This window comes from Leptinotarsa decemlineata, unplaced genomic scaffold, assembly GCF_025532065.1.
Source record: "Leptinotarsa decemlineata unplaced genomic scaffold, Ldec_3_MD MMD2_tig00026282_RagTag_RagTag, whole genome shotgun sequence".
In the NCBI taxonomy this organism is placed as follows: Eukaryota; Metazoa; Arthropoda; class Insecta; order Coleoptera; family Chrysomelidae; genus Leptinotarsa; species Leptinotarsa decemlineata.
The window spans coordinates 8583251-8605421 of record NW_027412668.1 but is presented as its reverse complement, the minus strand read 5'-3'; the positions used below and the strand labels follow the sequence as shown (position 1 = coordinate 8605421).

At 35.9% G+C, this 22171-nt stretch overlaps 2 protein-coding genes across 2 annotated transcripts in view; one reads left to right on the top strand and one right to left on the bottom strand.

The window, feature by feature from the left end:
• Positions 1–12050, top strand: part of LOC111512312 (sodium-dependent noradrenaline transporter) — a 69565-nt gene extending 57515 nt beyond the window's left edge. Inside the window, exons 8-16 of the mRNA XM_074179764.1 lie at positions 670–809; positions 3908–4011; positions 4059–4183; positions 4282–4394; positions 6771–6911; positions 6984–7083; positions 7137–7237; positions 8610–8777; positions 8902–12050. Coding sequence (XP_074035865.1) covers positions 670–809; positions 3908–4011; positions 4059–4183; positions 4282–4394; positions 6771–6911; positions 6984–7083; positions 7137–7237; positions 8610–8777; positions 8902–9000 — 1091 coding nt within the window. The 3' untranslated portion in view covers positions 9001–12050. The remainder of the gene's footprint in view (positions 1–669; positions 810–3907; positions 4012–4058; positions 4184–4281; positions 4395–6770; positions 6912–6983; positions 7084–7136; positions 7238–8609; positions 8778–8901) is intronic.
• Positions 12051–14143: 2093 nt separating this feature from the next.
• The window catches only part of LOC111512313 (ankyrin repeat and IBR domain-containing protein 1), a 64920-nt gene continuing 56892 nt past the window's right edge, over positions 14144–22171 (bottom strand). The window contains exons 16-19 of the mRNA XM_074179763.1: positions 20291–20480; positions 19816–20220; positions 18419–18869; positions 14144–15639 (exon numbers count right to left, since the gene is read on the bottom strand). Of these exons, the coding sequence (XP_074035864.1) occupies positions 15444–15639; positions 18419–18869; positions 19816–20220; positions 20291–20480 (1242 nt within the window). The 3' untranslated portion in view covers positions 14144–15443. The remainder of the gene's footprint in view (positions 15640–18418; positions 18870–19815; positions 20221–20290; positions 20481–22171) is intronic.

Sequence of the window (22171 nt, the reverse complement as noted above, 5' to 3'; positions counted from 1 at the left end):
GAGGTGCACCGTGTGTTTGTGGATCTCTATTGCCTCCCGTACCAGTCGGCTATGGTATCCCTGGTTGAGGGCAATTAGTTCTGTGTTTTCAAACAAAATTCTGTGGTTTCCTTCACTAAGTGCGTGTTCTGCCACAGTTGACTTGTCCATTTGACCTAGTCTGCAGTTCCTTTTATGCTCTTTTAGTCTTGTTCCCATGGATCGTTTGGTGGTTCTGATATATACCTTTCCACAAGTGCACGGTATGCGATAGACCCTTGCTGATGATAATGGGTCTCTTTTGTCTTTAGCCGACCTGAGGCTTTGTTGTATCTTTCTCATGGGTTTGAAGACTGTTTCGATGTCGTGTTTGCCCAATATTTTTCCGGACAGAATTGTGTGAAATGACACTGAAAACCTCAGCCGTGAAAGTCTAAACCATTTTGTCTGGAAACGAATTGTTTCGCTACTGATTTCTCTAATATAATAACATGTCACACAGAAATGATTTCACTGGTTGACTCTACTTGCTATCTCTGCTACATTTTCGACTGAACTCATCGGTATTCGAGCTTGCGTCGTAATATACACGATAATGACCCCAGTGTCTTGGTTTTTGATAAGATAAGTTTATAGTATCTACCGTGCTCCCGATTTATAATATATAACATACAATCAATTATTTTTCAGGAAAAGTCGTCTGGGTTACGGCAACTATGCCTTACGTAGTGCTGACAATATTATTGATCAGAGGTTTAATGCTTCCTGGAGCGATATCTGGAATATCTTATTACCTTCAACCAGAGTTATCTAAACTTACAGAGACACAGGTGAGGTGATTTTTTTCACTCAGCAATAAAGTATACATTATTTATTTTTCATTTATATAAACATATGATCAGTCAGCAGACAGTTGGGTAGTAGGTCGCATGAAACCACTGATTCAGAAGAAAGAAGGCGTAAACGTAGCTTATAGAACGAATAATAACCTGAGTAAATTTATTTAAAACAATAAGGACAAAACTTTGGTGTCGAATAGATCAGGAGTATATAAGCTGACTTGTGGCTCTTGACCAAAACTGTATATTGGCCAAACAGGAAGAACATTTTTCCAACGAATTAAAGAACATAGGAGTAGTTTTGTAAATAGAAAGACCAATTCCACATTTGAGCAGAAGGACATGAGTTCAATCATGAGTACGAGGTGTTACATTTAGAAGAGAGGAGTTTGAAACTTAATCTTCTAGAATGTTTAGAAATCAATAGATTCAGGAATTCGGGTAATTTACTGAATGATCAATTAGAACTCAATAACTCTCCGTTACTGAATATATTTTTTCAAATGTGAAAATGGAACATAAGTGCAGGTAATTTAATTCGTTAGAAACTCAGGTAAAATATCAGCTACTTAAAATGCAGGTACTTCGTTTACAGGTACTTTGATTTCAGGTACTCCATAAACTATATATATATTTAGTATTGAATGTGTAGAATTAGTTGAAAGACACGCCAGATGAAGCCATTGTATGGCGAAACACGTGTTGCGTTTTTGTAAAACAATTTAGTGAAAATCTCACAATAAAGTATCGGCCGATTCCATCATACACTGATTCAGGTTTGAATCTAGTCCAAGGTTTTATGCTACTGTTTGTGAGTCGCCTAATTTGCCCGTTTTTCCCAAGACTCTGGAAAAAATTTGCCTTCTCATGGAGTTATTACAACTTTTCATGACGCCCTTCCCAACAATATTGTTTCTTGTACTACATATTTTTCATTGGATATTTGTCATTTTCTTTTGAGAAAGTTTCTGAATTGTCAGTTTACTGTGCATAAAACATAGCTGATCATAAAGTGTCTAGTTAGTATTTTTGTAATCAATCCTTCTTTACTATGTTGAAGCAGTTTTTCAGTTATTTTCTTAGTTTTTATGGTAATTTTTTCCAGTAAATTTCTCTATTTCTTATTGATCCATTTTCTGATCAGGCCTCATGAGTAATTGAATAGAACTGGCCGATATTTGATGAAAATCCATATGATTTTCACTATAAAAGGTTTTACAAAAACCGCGACATGTTTCGCTATACAATATCTTTCTCAAGCGATAACTAAAAGTTACTTCTAAATTACAACCATTTTATACTCTAACCTATTCGTATGTCTACTTTCTGATGAGTTTATCTATCTGAGGAGGTCAGGTATGAATTCATTAACTATATGAATAAATTTTTCGTAAGTACCGTAAATATACTTTACTATTTTTACCTGAAAATGATCAGATTCAATAATGGCGAATTATTCAATTCAGTTTGATCGTTCATGAGATATTGAGAGTTTCAGAATTTGTTTATTTCCATACTCTCCAACAGGTTGAGTTTTAAACATTTCTTCTGGAAATGGAGGGGCTTGTATTCATGGTTGAACTCATGTCCCTCTGTGATTGAATGAGTGACATATGTGGAAACAATTTTTCCATTCTGGAAACTATTTTTGTATTCCTTTATGTGAGCTTTGAATGTTTTTCCAGTTTGACCTATATAAGACATGACCCACATGATAATTTATATACTTCCGATTTTTCTCAAACTGAACTTTTATCTTTGTTATTCCTAATGTGCATGCCTGAGTTGTTGTTGGCTTTGGAAGCAATATTTACACATCTGTTGTGCAGAAAATCTGAAACGTTTGTAGTGGGTTGGCCAAAGTAGGTTAAGGTTCTATAACTTATATCCCCTTCAAGACCTATGGTCTTATTCAGTTTGCATGAGTACAAAGAATCCTCCGCGGTTTCCGTATGGAGACACATTTTTCTCCTCACAAGTATTGTAAGAAGAAACATTTTACAATTTTGAGTATCAGTTGCTTCTTGGCAAAAAATGAACAATTATTGGTGTGTCTATTCCTGGGGTTGGTTATTATTTTGATATCATTAATTGACTGTGTAATGGAATCGATTTATTTAATTTTTTTGTGGACGGAACTCATTTCGGGTGGACTCATGTCTGCATGTTCTATCACAAGAAAGTACCACTACTTTTAAACTTTTCGTCTTTCCCACTTTCAATTGTCATGGCACTGGATATCAGGTATGAAAACAGAGCTAAAAAAACGAAATATTCATGATCATGACCAAAAAACGCAGTTTTGAACAGCCAAGGTCAAATCAGTGATGTTGCACTTCTGGACTCAACAGTCCTCAAAGAACAGGCCAGAGGAAGTAAAGGCGATTATATCTCCTCTCACGAAGATACAATCTGTAGTGTCACAGAAAATTCAATTCACGAATATCAAAGATTATTGAGGCCCTCCAAGGTGGTCCATTCAAAGAATCAACTGCTGAACGAGATTAATTTCTAGTTTTCCATTGCTGATTCCATTGCAAAACACTAGATGACACCAGAGCCCAAAAAAAAGAAGCAATCGAGATCCAAAACCAAACAGGACGGTTTCGACCCATCATAGGTCACATCATCAGTAGTGCTGAGCTAAATAACAAATGTGTTGCCGTACCCAACTGTGGTTGAAAAACCAGGCTTAGAAAGTGAAGGCGATGTTTTAGGTCATCTATGGATGACTCACTACAATAATATGAAAGAAAAACGAGATTCCCCAAAGCGATCCGATGCACGCTTCATCATCGTTCAGCAAACGATATTTGTTTTTTATCTTCCACTGCAGATTCATCTGGAGTGGAGGCTGTGAGGCTGGATTGCTGGACTACTGTAAGCTTCAGAGGGCGAATTTTCTCGAAGCTTGTCTTTGTCACACAGTCCACATCAAGAAGCCTCCTTTATTTTTGTTTTCCGCAGATTGAGTTTTTTTAACGATTTCATAGATGACGTGTTTCTGAGGAGAGGTATCATCGCTCTAACTTCATTATCTATTTTGCAAAGACTCACTTTACCACTTAATTATTATCATTATATTTCAGGTGTGGATGGATGCTGCCGTTCAAATATTTTATTCAGTTGGAGCTGGATTCGGCGTGCATCTCTCATATGCCAGTTATAATACTTTTCACAATAACTGTTATAGGTAATTCAGTGTGTACTGCTCGATTTCATCTAATCCGGTTCTTTCAGAGATTGCATCATCACAACGATAATCAATTGTTTCACAAGCTTTTTCTCCGGATTCGTTATATTCACCTATTTGGGTTATATGTCATATAAACAAGGTGTTCATATCAGTTCGGTGGCAACTGAAGGTATAAAAAACAGAAATTTTCACTGTAGAACTTACTATAAAGTAGCTTTATTGGTGGAACAGGAATTGAAAACAGGAACTGACCTGCATATTTTTTAGGGCCGGGGCTTGTTTTCCAAGTATACCCTGAAGCAGTGGCAACTTTGCCAGGATCTCAACTGTGGTCGATATTGTTTTTTTTTATGTTGATAATGTTGGGAGTCGATTCGGCTGTGAGTATTCATTATTTTTCATATTATAGGTATGTCATTAACGTTTATTATTTTATAAGTATGACTAAACAAAACTGAAACTCTACTGCCAAAATTGAAATATATTTCAAATGATCTTTGAAACCATGATTTTCCGAAATACATTCATCTATTCGACAAAAAAAGATGAACAAAATGATTGAATATTGTGCAACAAAAAGTTTTGTTGAACTGCTTTCTAAGTTAGCCATAAATAAAACTGCATGATTGCGCTTATACGGTGAAACAGGTACCAAATTAAATATCCGGAAGGAGATTGATTCGGGTGGTTCATCCTTTTTCAAAAACCACTATATCTGACATTCTTGAGTATTTATACTCCCAGTTATGAGGAAATGATCACTGCAGTTGCAAATAGGCCCAGTAGAAACTTTCAAATCCATTTATGTAACACCAGAGGACTCCGTCTGAATAGAATTATTTTGCCAATGCCAACGAGAAGAAATACTGAAACTCAGAAATTTTGGTGTTAAGTGGTTTGAAGCATAATTTGCTGCATTCATAAGATACGTCTTTTGGCCTATCCACAAAAAAAGGATTCAGGGTTCTCTCTGCAAATTAGTCATTACTAGTACCGAAATATCCATATTTGCTAGTTCAGCTAGTTCAAGCGAAGCTCAACCTTTTCCAATTAGTAGTGGCATTCCTCAGATCGCAAACAAGTCAACACAAATACTTTACCGAGATGGAGAATTTGTCGGTTTTCGAAATCAATCCTGTCTCTAAACCCCAGCAAATCTGTGATAGTTCCTTCCACCAGTTATGTGAATGACTCAATGCCAATTTTTTCATTTAGAGCAGATGTGAAATATCTGGGTATTATCCTTGATAAGAAACTCATCTGGAACGATCACTTTGAGAAACTTTCACACAGAGCCAGACTGATGCTAAGGCATAATCTATGGCATGAATATTGGATACGAATACGTGGAGATTTCAGCAAACGGTTCAAGCGGAGCTCTAAAGTATACCTGTATATATCTTGTACCCCTGTATCCCTGCATCGTCAGAGGTCATTGAAATCCTCCCAGACCTGATCTCTCAACCTTTTTGGAGAGAGGGGATATGTGACCAACATTCAGAATTGTGTATATTGCCACTTACCAAATCAGGTTTTTTTGGAGCGTAGCAGACAACTGACTAACACTGAAAGTGTTAGCCATGCCTCTAAATCTTAACAAGCCTCAATCACGAGTTGAGAGGATTGAGTTTTCTATAAGAATGAACTGATAAGAGCAGACGGTGGTTGGTTCAGAGATAGATTGAAAACACCTTCAGGATGTAATGCAGATATATTCGATCTTATAACGGTATATTCAGTCTAATACCCAAGACAGAGATATCAACCTGATTAGAGATTTATGCGACCGTAATTCTAGCGGTAATTCATGTTAATGATAAGTTCATAAGTTCAAGGATAAATCGGCAGACATTAACCTCCTACATAGAGTAATAAAAATATCGGACATCCAAGCGGCTCTGAAACCACTTGATTCCAACCGAGCAACATCCAATTTGGAAATAAATTGCCCAAAAAGACTAGTGATCTCCTTGCAAGGAAGCTTCATGAAGCCAGTATGACCAGGTATTCAGACCAAATCCATGTTGGGTCTTCCTATTGGAGGGAGAAGTGGTTTCATCGGACCACAACCTAATATTGGCATTGCTTTAGGCTTTGCCAGACTAACGAAGAATACCCGGACTCCAAAGTTTCAGACTCCTGACAAAGCCTACTCGGACCGAATCATTATATGGAGGTTCTTGGACTGTTTGGCAGAATTTCACTCCTGATATCTGACCTGAAAGATCACTCACCAAATTGGATTGAATAGGTTTGTGCCACGATATACTCTTGAGAAATTTACCTACTTACCCAACAACCATTACTGAACTTCAAATAGTTATCAAGAAGTCTTCATTGCAATTGTTCAAACATAATGTTGAAGGAACGACCTACATCATCCAGATTTCAGGTACCATGGAAAGACCTCCAAGAGCCCGTATATTGGTAATAATATACATTCCCAATATGTCAAATGAAAATTCCAACCAAATTCCACTTTTTCTGCGCCACAATAATGAAAGGGCAGGAAAGAGATTTGGATGTTTTGAGCGGCACATTCTGCATACTCAACATGGGAAAAATTCAAACCTCACGTTCATGATCGAAAGGAAATCAAGGCATACATAATGCACCATTTAAAAAAATTATCTGCAATTTTTATCAAAGATATAACTTGCCTGTCATACTTTGAATTTTATTAAGATCATTTTCCACTATCAGTTGTCTTATTCACTTCTCACATACTTGTTTCAATGCCCTTTCATTGTTTTCAGATGGGAGGTTTAGAATGTGTTATAACCGGCCTCATGGATGAATTTTCCAGTTTTTTCAGGAACCGGAGGTACTCTAGAGAAATTTTCACACTGGGAATCATCATATGCTCGTTTTGTGTTGCCCTTATCAACGTGACTCCGGTAATTAATTTTCATAATACAGGGCGATTGCAGTTTGCTACAAGAATTATTTAAAAATGTGTTATTTTTTAGGGAGGTATTTACATGTTTCATCTATTCGATACATATTCTGCTGGTATATCTTTACTATGTTCGGCAATTTTTGAATCTGTTGCGGTGTCATGGTTCTACGGTAATCAAAACTTCAGATTATTTTTAAAAATTCTACCCATTTTCAATTTTTAGGTTTGGATAGATTTTCGCAAGATGTTGAAGCAATGCTAGGGATCACGCCAGGACTCTATTGGAGAATTTGTTGGAAATTCATCAGTCCTTGTTTCATTATTGTGAGTACCTATTTGAACTGAAGATAGTGGATATTGCCGCAAACGTGTAATAATAATAATAATAATAATAATAATAATAATAATAATAATAATAACGCAGGACTCGATACAATATAAGCGTAACCTCTCTATGGCCTGGATCGATTACCGTAAGGCATTTGATACAATTTCGCATGAGCTCATCTTGCATTTGCTCAGATGCCTTGCGGTACCCGACAACATAGTGAGATGCATTGAACAACTGACACCACTTTGGCGAACTCGCTTCACCATAACATCTGGTCAAGCAAGAGTTCAAACAGGGTGGGTCACTTTCAGAAGGGGTGTATTTCAGGGTGATTCCCTCAGCCCCCTTCTATTCTGCATCTCACTATTGCCATTATCCGTTGCGCTCAGAAAGACTCGAGGGTATAACTGTGGCACCCCCGGAAACCGGAGGCACAAGGTCACCCATCTGTTTTATATGGATGATCTTAAACTTTATGCCTCTGGAGAGAAGGATCTCTATCAGTCCTTGAGGGTGGTGGAAGAGTACACGCATGCTATCGGTATGAAATTCGGGATAGACAAATGTGCAATGGTTCATCTCAAAAGAGGACGATGCGTGGACTACGGAAAGGATGTGCAGCTCGTAGATGGAAGCATCCTACACCATCTGGATGCCGGAGGGACGTATACTTACCTCGGGGTGGAACAACGCCACTCACAAGAGGTAACCGCAGTGAAAAACTCTCTCCGCGGCAAGTATCAGCACAAACTTCGACAGATCTGGTCATCGGAGCTGTCGGGGAAGAACAAAGTTGTTGCAACAAATATGCTTGCCGTTCCAATCTTACTCTACTCGTTTGGAGTAGTGAAGTGGACTCGGGAGGAGCTGTATCAACTCGACGTAAGGACCCGAAAAATGATGCATCTCTATAGGAGTTTGCATCCCAAATCGTCCGTTCCACGGTTGTACTTCCCCCGACAACAGGGAGGTCGTGGACTTTTGAGTTTGGAGTGTCTACATGACAGAATGGTACTGGATACAGCCTGTAAAGTCGTCAGGAGTTCGGATCCCCTTCTCTGCATGGTTCGTGACCATGAGAGAGCAGGAATTGGAGCATTTCTTCTTAGGGCAGCTGCTCGAGCAGCTGATGAACTGAATTTCCCTTCAAAAACACAGGAATAATTTTACTAGGAAAGAAGAGGTAATGAACATAAACGAAATATGGCTACCTGCCTTTAAAAGTACACAATTTTTTGTATCAAGATGGTGAAGTAGAAAGACAAAATCTTTCTTCTCCAAAAATTTATTTACTTCTCCTGATATCGAGCCAATTCCATTTGATATCATGATATTTATAATTCCTGCAATTTTTTTTTATTTCAGTGCGTAGTGATGTTTGGTTTATTCCACCACCAACAACTCCAGTACAATGACTACAACTATCCACCATGGGCAGAATGGGTGGGATGGGCTTTAACTTTGTCATCTATTTCCATGATTCCATTATTTGCGATCATTCAAATTCTCAAAACGAAAGGTTCTTGTAGGGAGGTAAGATGATCTAATAATAAACAGCTCATGATATTGAGAGTAGTTTCGAAATCTTTTCCATTAGAAATGGAAAAGATTCAGCATTCGATACAATATATGTTCATTTCGTTTCTATGAATTTCAGAGACTTGCATTGAGTATTTCTCCATTGGAAGAGCATGAAGAAATTCGAAGAACTAAGTTATCCCATAGGTTCAAAGCCAAGCACTGGCTGTATGTCTAGGGAATAGGAGTGATGTAATTATTACAAAGTATTCATTGTGATGAGAATTTGAAAAAGAAGCATTTGTTGTACTTGTAGAAAGTCGTAAAGTAGTAGTACTTACTGATTTCAAAGTAGGCTTTCAAAAAAATGAAAGAAGATGTTTCAGCCTCAACATTTTCTTTGGATTGATGCCACTTTATATGTTAGTGTTTTTATAAAATCAGTGGGCTTCGGTGTATTATACATTGTGAACAAGTGAGGATTCAATTATCTTCAAATGTGGGCTTGTAATTTCCTTGCAGAATCAATCTGTAGTAGGTAGCATCAAATTGGTGAGAACATTGGAAAGGTATTTTAGAGTGAGAGATTGCTAGAAATCGATTACTACATTACTATAAATCAAAGTATGAAGTTCTTTATCAACCGAATTAGGGTACAGATTGTCTCTGGTACTTCAAGACATTTCAATTCTCTAGTGATCTCTAAATGAGAATGAATCAATGTCGTTTTTTTGTGACAATGAAAATTTTATCAGCTGAACAGATTATCCGACTTTTGAGGTTGCTTATATTTTTAGGTATTTTGCAGATTATTTTTTATATTTTGCTATTACTTCTAGCATTGAGGAAGGTTACATTATGTTGATCACTTAACAAAAAATACCCCAATGAAACAAAAAATTTAAAAAAACATAAAAACAAATGAAAATTCTTTCAGAAAATCAGTTGTTTGAAGATTTGTCGTAGTTGAATTCTGAATTTTGAATGGCTTCTGAACTTTTGCAAAAACTTTTATATGTTTTGTTTCAATTCCTGAATTGACTTCAGTGGTATTTGGCATAACCTAAGGACGCATGAAAAAAGTTATAAGGATTCAGTCTGGTGAGCGAGCTGGCTAGTGCGTATCATGAACCATTCTGCGTTTTCCAATGTTGGTTAGTTATTTCCAACACATTTTTCCACGATTGTAGTAAATTTGTTTTCGATTTATTGGGAAAGTAATGATTGGGAAGTGATACGAAAGACAATTTGAAGTTTGTATTTTTTCAAACAGATAAGTTTTGAATTTCAAGGAGCAAAGTGGGGTATAACATTTTTAACTTATATTAGTCATCCTTGTCCTTCTCGGGACAACTGTCAGTATGACTAGGTAATCATTTTTTGTAAAAAAGAATGCAGATTTGTTCGAGATATATGAATGTACTTGAATAATGTGTGGTTTGGGTATTTTTAAGTAAATATATGCTAGTTTTGATGTTAAATTTTTGTATATACGTACACAGGAATGATGGCAATCAGTGAGATTGAAAACTTTTATTGAAATTTGAAAATACTTTTTGTGATATACTTTGTAGATAAGTCTTCAAGTAAGAATTGAACGTATATGTACAAAACATTTTGGAACGTAGTTGTAAGATTATTAATGTGCAATACTATACTTGAAATCTAGAAAATTGTTTATGACAGAAATGAAGAAGGGTCTATAATAGAAAAAATTGATTTCATAGTTGGGGATTTCCTATGGAAAACTTCGTTATCTAGTTATAGCACGAATAATTATATCTGTAGTTAGTGACAACAAAATCTAGGATATATTTCTTGAAGCTGATATTCCACAAATTGATCAATATACAGGATACTACTTTGGAAATTTGAAATAGCTGATAACTTTTAAACAAGAAAATGAATTGATGATAATCAAAGTAGATTTCTATGTAACCAAAGCGAAACAATGCTCTACATTATTCGGAGTCATCCCCAAAAAAATTACAAACCGAAAAGGAGGTTGAGTGGTATATCGTTTCAAGCTCAGTCAATTCCAAACATTTGTTTGTTGGCTTGTGTGATTTTTTTTCCTCCTGAACCATTTCAGAGCTGAACCTTTTTTAGTATTACATGACTTATATTTTATTATTATTATTATTTGTTTTTATGTAAAAAACACTGTCCAACCTCCGAAAATTATAGATTGCTGTATAACTTGAAATAGTGAGTGGAAAGTTATATATCGACCATATGAAGTGATTTTGATGGATTCACAATTTTATCCCGATTTTGAACCATTTTTTCTCCATAGATAGCTTCAGGGGGAATAATAGATATAAAAGAAATCAATCGATTCTTCAAAGTGCCACTTGATTCGACTCATTTAAAGTTGAAGGTGAAGTGGATCTGAAATCAGGAGAGTCAACAAAAATATTTCTAGGTACGTGAAATGTCTGAGAACAAAGTTTCACTCGACTCCTATTTGAAAAGTCTAGATAACTATGATTTCTCTTCGGTACTATGGAAAGAGTTTCGACTGTTTTTCATTTTCTGTTGTTTAGAAATTGTTCGCTATCGCTAGTTTTCTATACACTGTATAAAACACATTAAAGACTCTAGATTTTCAGTGTAACTATCTTTATTCGGGTTTGAAGTCATCGATGAATCTTCAAGATGGATAAACCTCTGAAGAAGCCAGCCGTTCGTGCTGGCGAAACTTTAGGATGCAGTTCCAAACTACGACGAATGAAGATAGTAACACTAAAAATCTTAACCAATCTAGTCTAGATTTGATTAGAAATATTTATATTGTTTGTCATAATAAAAGTAATTTTTGAGAGTTACCTAAAAGAAACAATGTATCGGTTCTCGACCATTGATGATTTCGGTTCCAGTTTGTGATTATTTTCTGGTGAACTATTGAATAATTAAAAAAAAATCTTCATGGAATTCGAACAACAATTCATTAAAAGGGCTCCAATAGACTACCAGAAAGTGACAATATTGGTAAAGATCAACAGTTTTGTAGGTTGATAACTCCAAACCAAAGTACTTATATGATTTATCATTATAACAAAATGGAATATTTCTCATTATTAGATACAGTTTATATGGAAACACAAAGAGTGGAATTTGAGCTTCAAGTGTGCTCTATTCGTTTTCATGCATTCCTAATGCATTAATATAGAGGACGAGAAATAAATGGTTTCAAAATATTCAACGAATGCCTTCTTTGTTCGAATATTTTGATGAGATTCTTATACTCATGAGAAATTAGTCCAAAAATTTGTATAATAGGTAGTAGGAGACTCAATTGTAAAATAAAATTCAAACAATTGTGAAATTTGTTTACTTTCTTAAAAATCACAGAAATACATAATATTCTACGCTAGAAGTCCTTAACCAACATTCAACAGTTTACATTCTTGGCTCTAAATAGTCAGAAGATCAGTAATATCACAACCACTTATTTTGGTACATTCAACAACATTCAGTTTTTTCAGTTTAATTGATGTATACATGACAGAACATGATTCTTATGGATACATTGTTAGGTATCAGACACATGCGCTTGTTTACCTCGAGTAGAATAGAATAATCAACATGTCATTCCATCAGAATAATGAAAAATAATTATTTCATTTGGCGCAGTTAGTAGGATAACAAAAACTGTAAATCAATTAGGGTAGATGATGAAATTGATGAAATGAAGGAATATAAATTACTTTAGGAACTTCTACTGAATGAAAAAAACGAAGAAGAAACAAAACTCGTGATTCGTCAAACTTCGTCAAAATTCGAAAAACTAATTTTTTTTCAGTTCATTACTCATTTCTTATTTTTGAGTATTCGAATGACAACAAGAGTTTTCTGTGTTTTGTGTCGTTGAATGTATTTTTATAGAATTTTAGCAAATGTTGTTGACGTACCAGTAACATTACAAAATTATCGATGCTTTAATGTAGTACTGAATATGTGTAGATGACATAAGTATAAGTCATTGAAATAATACTGGGGTATCATATCTAGTGTATACAAAATGTAAAGACAATAAAAAATAAGTAGAGATAGAACAAGTATATGCTGTAAACTAAAACGATATCCAACTATTTTATAAGTTAATACCAAAAAGGTGTTGTTGCGGTCAGAAGTTTTGGAACAACTGGTCCAGAATATGAAAAAATAGTTGAAGATTACGCTCCTTCAAGAAACAGATGAAATGATTCATCATTATGGAATTGTTGATATTTTTGATTTTTAGTGAATCATAAAAATTCAATAGATGAATTTTGGAATGCAGCAGAGCAGAGAATAAGTTATTTCGGACATTGTGTCGAAGCTAATTCGACATATATGGTGGGATCAACTTCACATGACTTGCGGGTAGAAGTTCTGAGGTTGTTTTTCAAATAACAAACATTGATGAGTAGAATTGGAACCTCTCTCGTAAAAAGAAATTATTAAAAATACTTCTTCACTAGAACAAAATACGGTATATAGACGTATGTTTTACGTTTGATAGAAGCAAACGTTATTTTAATTCATTGGGTATAGGTTACAAGTTTGGAAAACATCTGGTGTTGGTGGATCTGGTGTAAAATTTTCCCTTTTCACGATTCCCTTAGATGAGTAATTTTATCTAAAGCTGGTTGCCCGATTGGTGTTGCTCAGAAATGAGGAAGTTTCGGTTCGAAGAAATGGAAATTCATCTGAGAAATTTTTAAGTTGAGGATTTTTTCCTGAAAACAGATGAAAACATCGATACGAAATCGTAATAGAAATTCTTAAATTAAATCAATTTTCTTACCTGAATTATGAAAACTTTCAACAAGAACGTCTGTTTGAAATATATGAACAGAGACTGAACTCGTATATTCCAACAATAAGATCGCAATGTCGACATCTATGCGGCTATGCTTTGATGCGGCCAAATGTATTATCAATACGTCGCGTATTCTTTTCGATTTCATTGAAAGTCATATTAATGTTTCCATTTGAATTAAAATTGTCTCATCATACAAATAATTTTGATTATGATCTTGAGATTTTTGGATATAATATATGAATTGTGGTATTCAGGGAGGAGTTTGAATTAAATGGATGTTAAATTATTTTTGTGAGGTTATGTGAACCAGTGAAGGTGTTTTTTATAGAAGTATAGAACTTTGAAATAGAATAAAACAAATATGAATTTTTGAATTGACATAAAATTCACTTTATTTGAAAGATAATTTTCCGGCATTATGATTTGAACATGACTTCTGGCATATAATCGTCACGGCTAGAGGTCCAATTTTTGATGACTTTTTACAACATTTGTGGCCGTATTTCGGCAATAATGCGGAGAATTTTGTCCTCCAAGTGGTCAATTGTTTCGGGCTCACCGGCATAGACTGGCGACTTCACATATCTCCACAGAAAATAGTCTAACGGCGTTGAATCGGACGATCTTGGAGACCAATTCACTATGCGCCTACCAAACGTTTCCTTCGATAAATCAATTGTTGCACGAGTTGTGTCACATGTTGCGCCGTCTTGTTGAAACCACAGCTCCTGCACATCGTGGCTCTATAGCGGTCACCATTGACTGTGACGTTATGACCAACATCGGTTTTGAAAAAGTATGGACCAATGATTCCACCAGTCCGTAAAGCACACCAAACAGTCAGTTTTTCTGGATGTAACGGGGTCTCACAATACGCTTGAGGATTATCATAACCCCAAACATGTCAGTTTTGTTTATTGACGTATCCATTTAAACAAAAGTGACTTTCATCGTTAAACGAAATTCGCATATGAAAATTGGGATCAACTGCAACCTTGTTTGGGGCCCATTCACGGAATCTACGCCTTGCTAGGTGATCGTGTGGCTTCACTTCTTGCACGAGTTGGATTTTGTAAGCACGCAAACCAAGATCTTACCGAGATATTTTCCATAAAATAGATGACCACATATCTAATTCATGTGCACGATAGATTGTTTTGCTACGCTCTACAGCAGTAATGCCTTTTTCTGTCTGCACTGTACGCCATCTCTATGGATGCGAATTGCCATTGTACAGTCATGATTTCCAAAATAAATTAGTACAATTGGGAAGCGTTCTTTAGGCGTCAGTCTATTTGAAATGCTAAACCAAACTTAACATAAGTCACTTGACAGCTGACAAAATGGCCACCAGTTATAAAAGTGTTGCCAACTTAAAGTTATATACCTCTATGAAAAACACTCTTTATATGTTCGTTGTATGTTGAGTTTCATTTGACTTTCATATTGATTTAAATTTCTGTAGAAGCATTCGTGCAAATTTTTGACATTTAGTCACAAGCATATTTTAATATTTGATTCAAACTGATTAGGACAGCGGCAGTTATTGAAATTGTGGGATACATAACTAGACCCTGAGAGCAGTGTATGTTTCAAGAATGATTTCTACATGTTAATTTCAACTTTTATATCATTTAATCAGTTTTAAGGAAATACTCGGGTGAATAACCCACTACTACCAATTTTTTGAGTTCAGCTCAGCTTTCAAAACTAATTTGATTGAAGATTTCTTGAAGAAGCGTATTCCGATATTACAGCTACTCAACAGCAGTCCTCAATTTTGGTCACTTGATTATTACCGAAAGTTTATCACATAGACGCATATTCGATTCGCTTTCACAGAAGTTTTACGATATAACAGTCTTTTCGTATTACAAAATGGAACTTTGATCTTCTTTTTTCTCTTCTTTGTCTTTTTTCTTCGATTTCTTCCTCCGTTTGGAGTCCCTGGTTTTCGGAGATCTCTCAAGGAGGAACAGTGCTTCATGGAAGTCGTCGGAACTCAAATTGGATTGTTGGACGTGAAGGACAGAACTGAGGGCGCCATCTGTTGAGGATTTTGGAAACCTGGAAGAATGACTGAATGATTTTTTCTAATGTTAGCCTATAAGTTAAGATATAGGATTCCGTTTCAGGAGGCTGACTTTGGAGAAATGATTTCATGAGAGGTAGAAAAAATTATTTATATATCATTTCAAGAAATCCCCAGTTTTTTCCTGATTTAAAACTGTTCACGCCATATCATTGGTCCACATCATTCGAACTTGGTATGAAAAGTTTATATTATCAACCCTACTTCGCCTTCATTTATTTAACCCTTACAGGCATGGTGACCTCATTACAAGAATATGTATGAATATACAAGCACTTGAAATGACATGTTGTATAAAATGATGAAATATGTGGATGTATCTAACAATTTATCTTTCCCAAAAATGAGCAGTACTTATAACAACTCGCAACAACAAAAATAAAATAAGAAATAACAGAAAAACTAATTGCTAAACTGATGAATTCTCAACATGTCTACGAACTAGAGATCTGAATTTTGTGAGAGACATATTACAATCAATATCTTTCAAGCAATTGATATCGTTTGCCAGATGGAGCATGATTAAGAGGGGTGATGTGAAAGTAACAGTTACGAAGGGAGTCTTGAACTTAGGATAGTACGCGTAGGTCTGGGAGGTACATTAATTGGTAATAGTGACAATAATTCTGAGGAATTCATATTGTTATTAATTATTTTATATGTAAAAATTAGTGTAAAGATTTTTCGCCTAGAAGGGTAAACCAAATTGAATTCTCAATTGTGATGTTCTAATGCTGTTATAATCGGGTTTACTACGGTATTTCTTATAATATAGGACCTTGGAAATTTGTTCTGTACTTTTTCTAGTTTCAGTAAGGTTGTTTGGTACTCTCCATTCCAAATTATAGAACCGTATTTGGGTTTAGACCTCATTAGCATGATATAGAGTACTTTTATGGAATATATGTTACTGAAAAGAGAAGTCTGTCTTAAAATGAATCCTAAAGCTCAAGTTGCGGTATTTCTTATATGATCAATACGTTTCTTAAATGATAATACTGTATGTAATGTAATAGAAAATATCATCGCGGCATTTATACTAGTATTCACAATTTTTGTACTGCGTACCCTATGTTTTACAACCTATGCTTGGTTTCCTTCTGTCAATAATTATTTTTTGTTCAGAAGAAACCAAATTTGTTGAGGAGATGTCCAACAAAGCACCGCTGTGGAACTAGACCTAACCTCTTCATCATAATCGGCACGAATTGAAAAAGTTTTTTAGCTGACTGTCAAGTCTTCTATAGTTGACAAAAAGGGACTAAGCTTACAGCGCTTACATTTGACCCTCATTCTGATTAACATTTAATCTAGTATGTAAGTAGTCCAAACTTCTAATGTGTGCAAACCACAAAGCGTTTTATGCCACCTGAAAAATCAACAGTCGCCCATCATATTTTGCAGCCAAACCATTCCATAGACTTCAGTTTATTAAGATTAGTTAGACAAGTTAACAACAACAGGCAACTAGATGCCTATGAGAGTATAGAAATAAGTAAAGACAATAATATTATGAATAACGATGACGGACCTATACCAAAAAGCATACTATATAGCTTGTTAAAATAAAATAATGTTGTTGGGTTTACTGATTACTACATAAGGATACGTTTGTTTGAAGGTGATTGACAATGTTTCGTGATGAATTTCACTAGTTCGGACTTCCATTGTCTATTATATAAAATGATTTGAAATCCCTGAAACAAGTAAAAAAAAGAATAATTAAAAAGAGAATAGTTGAACATAACAATTATATTAAGCAACAAATCCCTGAAACAAGTAAAAAAGAATAATTAAAAAGAGAATAGTTGAAAATAACAATTATATTAAGCAACAATAAACCTGAAATGAAATGATAGTGAAATAACCTACAAGTAAAAATATAATAATTGAATAAATAAAAATTAAAGGAATGCAAAAAGAAAATAATAATTATTATTTTTTTTTTTTTTTTTTTTTTTTTTAATTATTTTCTTTTTGCATTCCTTTAATTTTTATTTATTCAATTATTATATTTTTACTTGTAGGTTATGTCACTATCATTTCATTTCAGGTTTATTGTTGCTTAATATAATTGTTATTTTCAACTATTCTCTTTTTAATTATTCTTTTTTACTTGTTTCAGGGATTTGTTGCTTAATATAATTGTTATTTTCAACTATTCTCTTTTTAATTATTCTTTTTTACTTGTTTCAGGGATTTCAAATCATTTTATATAATAGACAATGGAAGTCCGAACTAGTGAAATACATAAGGATACGTTGCAAAAATAAATTTAGATAGGCAATATTGTGAAATTAATTTTCATATAGCTGAAAATTGTTTTATATAAACATATATTGTAAATTAATAGGCAAAATTGTAAAATTAATTTAGGTTGGTATACCTGTGTGGTTGGTACGCCTAGATGGTTCACCTGTATGGGTTACCTTTATAGCATAAATAGGATTAGCTCGTACTAGTTCTTAGTTTTAATCTTCCTCTTTGAAGATGATCACTTGGTGATCGAAACACGTGTCGAGGTGTTAAAAATAACGATTTGGTGTTGGGAAAAAACTCCAGTAATATTCATTACTACCCCAAAGGTTCCAAACAGTGCATCTTAAGTATATTTCATGATAGACATCATTAGTAGAATTGAAAATTTCGCCAAATGATGGAATTTTATTTTCTATCAAAATCTTGCAAGATGACCAATCATTTCTAAATTTCCGATGAGTGATAATGAAGGAAACCATTCTGAAACTATCTCACCTGAACATTTCTCTCTCTCTTTCGGGTTCACTAGCACTTTTCGATTTGCCATTTTCCTTATTACACTTCGAAGGACTACTACTGGGGGTTTGTAGGTTTGAACGAGACGCTACTGGAGTCGTCGATCTCACCAGTGACGGCGTGAAAGGTTCGGGTGGCAGAGAACTGGAATTATTCAAACTCGTGGTGGATATACTCAATGAACATGAACTCAGAGGCACTGGGACGCTCAAACTGGAAGATCTGGAAGTTCTTCCACCGTGGATTAGGCTCATGCCGGGAGATTTGGGTTCTGGAGTACGGGATATAGAAACTCCGGAGATGAAGAGAGTGGGAGATTTCGGTATTCCTGTTTCGCTTTCGTATTCGTTGGAGCTGTCAGTTTCCAGGGAGTGTTCAGTCTTTTTGGGAGGGCTCTTGCATATTTTGATCCGCAAATTTGAAGAAAGACCTATGAAATCACTCAGTAACTTAAAAAACTTAAGCATCTTCAAATAGAAAATATGTTTCAGATAGTTTTTCTGAGCAAAATGAAAAAAGTGAGAAATTTAAAATTGCTCAAAAGTCTAATTTGAAAAAGGAACAATTAGTTCAGGCCACTCTCAACTTCCTACATTGTAGGTTAATATACTGACACTCACAGAAAACAACTACTCCCCTGGCTAATACCACGAAGGGCGTTGGATTATATTCGACTTCAACATAAAGTCGATGATTTTCGTAAATTGAAAATCGAATTCCTTCAGAGCATCATTTTTCGAACCAGGCTGAAGCGGATAACAAACAACAAGTTTGTCATCGCCCTACTTGCCCAATTTCTCGCATGAGGATGCCAACTGACAATATTCCAAAAGTTTTCTTTCCTTATACGAGGAATTGGACAGATTTCGGATATGCGGTTGGTTACCTCGTTCACGGGTTGATGTGGCGATGACAAACCTGTTGTTTGTTATCCGCTTCAGCCTAGTTCGAGGAATAATACTCTGAAGGAATTCGATTTTCTATTATTGGAAATCATCGACTTTACGTTGATGATAGACACTACCTTGCACTGACGAGTGTCCAAACAGCCCGAAACCCGTCTGCAAGTGTGTTCCAATAATTGAATCTGTTGCGGTAGTTGTATTGTCAAACGCATATGCAAGAATAACTTCAGTGAAGAATCCTGCACTGACACCTGTCGTATATAATCCAACGTCCTTCGTGGTATTAGCTAGGGGAGTTGTTGTTTTCTGATGGGTGTCAGTACATTAAACTACAGTGTAGGTATATCCGAGACGGGCTTGAACATTAAAAGTTCATTTGTTTAGATCAAAAATATGTACATTACACGCAGATGTTTCTTTCCGATACAATTATTGCTAAGATATTGATATCGCTAAAATATAAATATATACCTCTGCAGGCTTTTCTTTGTTCCTCCAGAAGGAATCCGGTAGACTTTGAGAAACTATTCCTTTTACAGCTTTTCTGATGTTTCTTGGGACTATGTTTCTCACTCTTGCATTCACTTCCTACTACATATTTCCTCATCGTACTACACTCTCCTTCTTCTAAGTTTCCTTTAATATCCTCACGACAATCCTTGTCGTTGTTTCCACAACATTTTTTTGATTTATTCTCGCCCAGGAGACCCAGACTTTTATTCACAGCAATCTTTGTTAAGTAGCTAGTTTTGGGTAGGTGCGCTGAACACAATTTAGCTTTTAGGGTGGCAAAAGGGTTGTGTGTTTGTTTCTTGCAATCGGTGATTTTGGCGGATTGTTCAGTCTTTTTGATTTCTTCATCGTAACTCTTACTACCTAGAAGGGACCAAAAAAAGTTTGAGTAATATTCATTCAGTCGTGATTGTGAAAGGAATATTCAATTTACCTAAGTCTTCATCCGTTATAGAATTCAATATTCCACAAACTTCCATGTCAGCATTCATAGAATCAGATGTAGTCGTATCTTCCACTGAACTTTGACCATGATAACTTTCCTCCTCCGGATAAGAAGTATGCAGTAGCAGAAATTGTTTTGTGCGTACAGAAGTAGAGGGCAGTGCTAATAATCTTCTTACCTGTGAACAGAACAGTATATATACCTAAAGTGGGTCAGAGAGACCCACACCCTAAATCGGTACGACCAATCAGCCTTATATCCTTCCTGTGGAAAGAACTTGAGAAGATACTGGACGGACACACCAGGAGGTGATCATTATATGCTTTCCTGAATAACCACCAGTATGCTTATCAAACCGGCAAATTGACTGATTTAGCATTGAAAAACCTTGAAGAGAAAATCTCCCAATCCCTTGACGACAAGGATATTGCGGTTGCAGTATTTCTTGATACTGAAGGAGCATTTGACAATGCACTTCCTGAATCTATACGATCGTCTTTGGCTAGAAAAAGTATCGAATCGACCTAAAATGGCTGGATCTATGCCATGCTGGTAAACAGAAATGCAACTACGACTCTTCAAGGCCAGGCCATTAGGTTCAGGGTCACCAGAGGTTGCCCACAAGGTGAAGTACTATCTCCCATTCTATGGTCGCTCCTGATGGATAGTCTGCTTGATGCAGATCTGCAAGTTTATGCAGACGAACTTGTCATCTTGGCAAGGTCCACGTTGGGAAGGGTGGCTTGTAATATCCCCCAAAGCACGTTGGACGTTGTTTACAGTTGGTGCCTGAGGGAGCAAATGTCTGTCAACCCCAGCAAAACTGTGATAATCCCCTTTACCTGGAGAATAAAATTGGATGATCTAACGCCACTTTTCCTCAATGGTGAGGTCATTCCATTTGGAACGGAGGTGAAATATATTGGCATTGTCCTTGATAAAAGATTCACCTGGAACGCTCACTTGGAAAGAGTTTTACACAAAGCCAGACTGTTTCCATGGACATGTCGAAGGATTTGTGGTAAAACTCAGGTCCCAAACAAATCCATTGGATTTATGTGATGATTGTCAGACCAATGATCATTTATGGTGCAATTTCCTGGTGGCCGGAGGCTTTACAGAAAACGGCCCAGGCGAAACTCTCTATCTTACAGACACAGGCTTGTCCGGCTATTAGTGGTACCACACCGTCAGCGGCTAGATCTATCTCCTCTTCACATTTTTCTGGAGAGAGAGGCTAGACGGACTGCATACAGATTTGTTCACATTGCCTATTGCACAAATCAATTCAATTTAATGCAGAGTGCAACAGATTGTTGGTTGACACTGGAAGTCAGAGCGTTCTGGAATGACCTCTGACTTTATGCCTCGAACTGTCAAATACGAACTGCCTTATCTGTTCCCGATTAGAGAGGACTGGATCCTTCGGGAAAAGGAAATATTAAGAGCAGATAGTTGTTGGTTCACAGATGGATCAAAAACACCTTCCGGTTCTGGTGCAGGTGTTTTAAGTCGCAGACCCAGGACATAGATATCTAGCTGTCAATGTTGGTCCTGACTCCCTTGAAAAGAAGGGTGCTGCAAGCAGCTTCATCGGACCGGAACCTGTCATTGGCATCGCTTTAGGCTCTTCCAAACAAACATTGAACACCTGGATGGCAAGAAGATTCATGGACTTCTGGCAGAATCTTCCAGGATTGGCTCACTCCAAGGCGTTTATTCATCTTTCGAAGCTTGAAACCAAACAGTTGTTGGACTACAGTAGGGATGAACTATGATGTCCAACAGGCCTTCTTACAGGTTTCTGTCATTTGAATCATCATTTGCAGAGACTCGGACTGCCGGAAGACAGTGTGTGTCCGCCTCTGT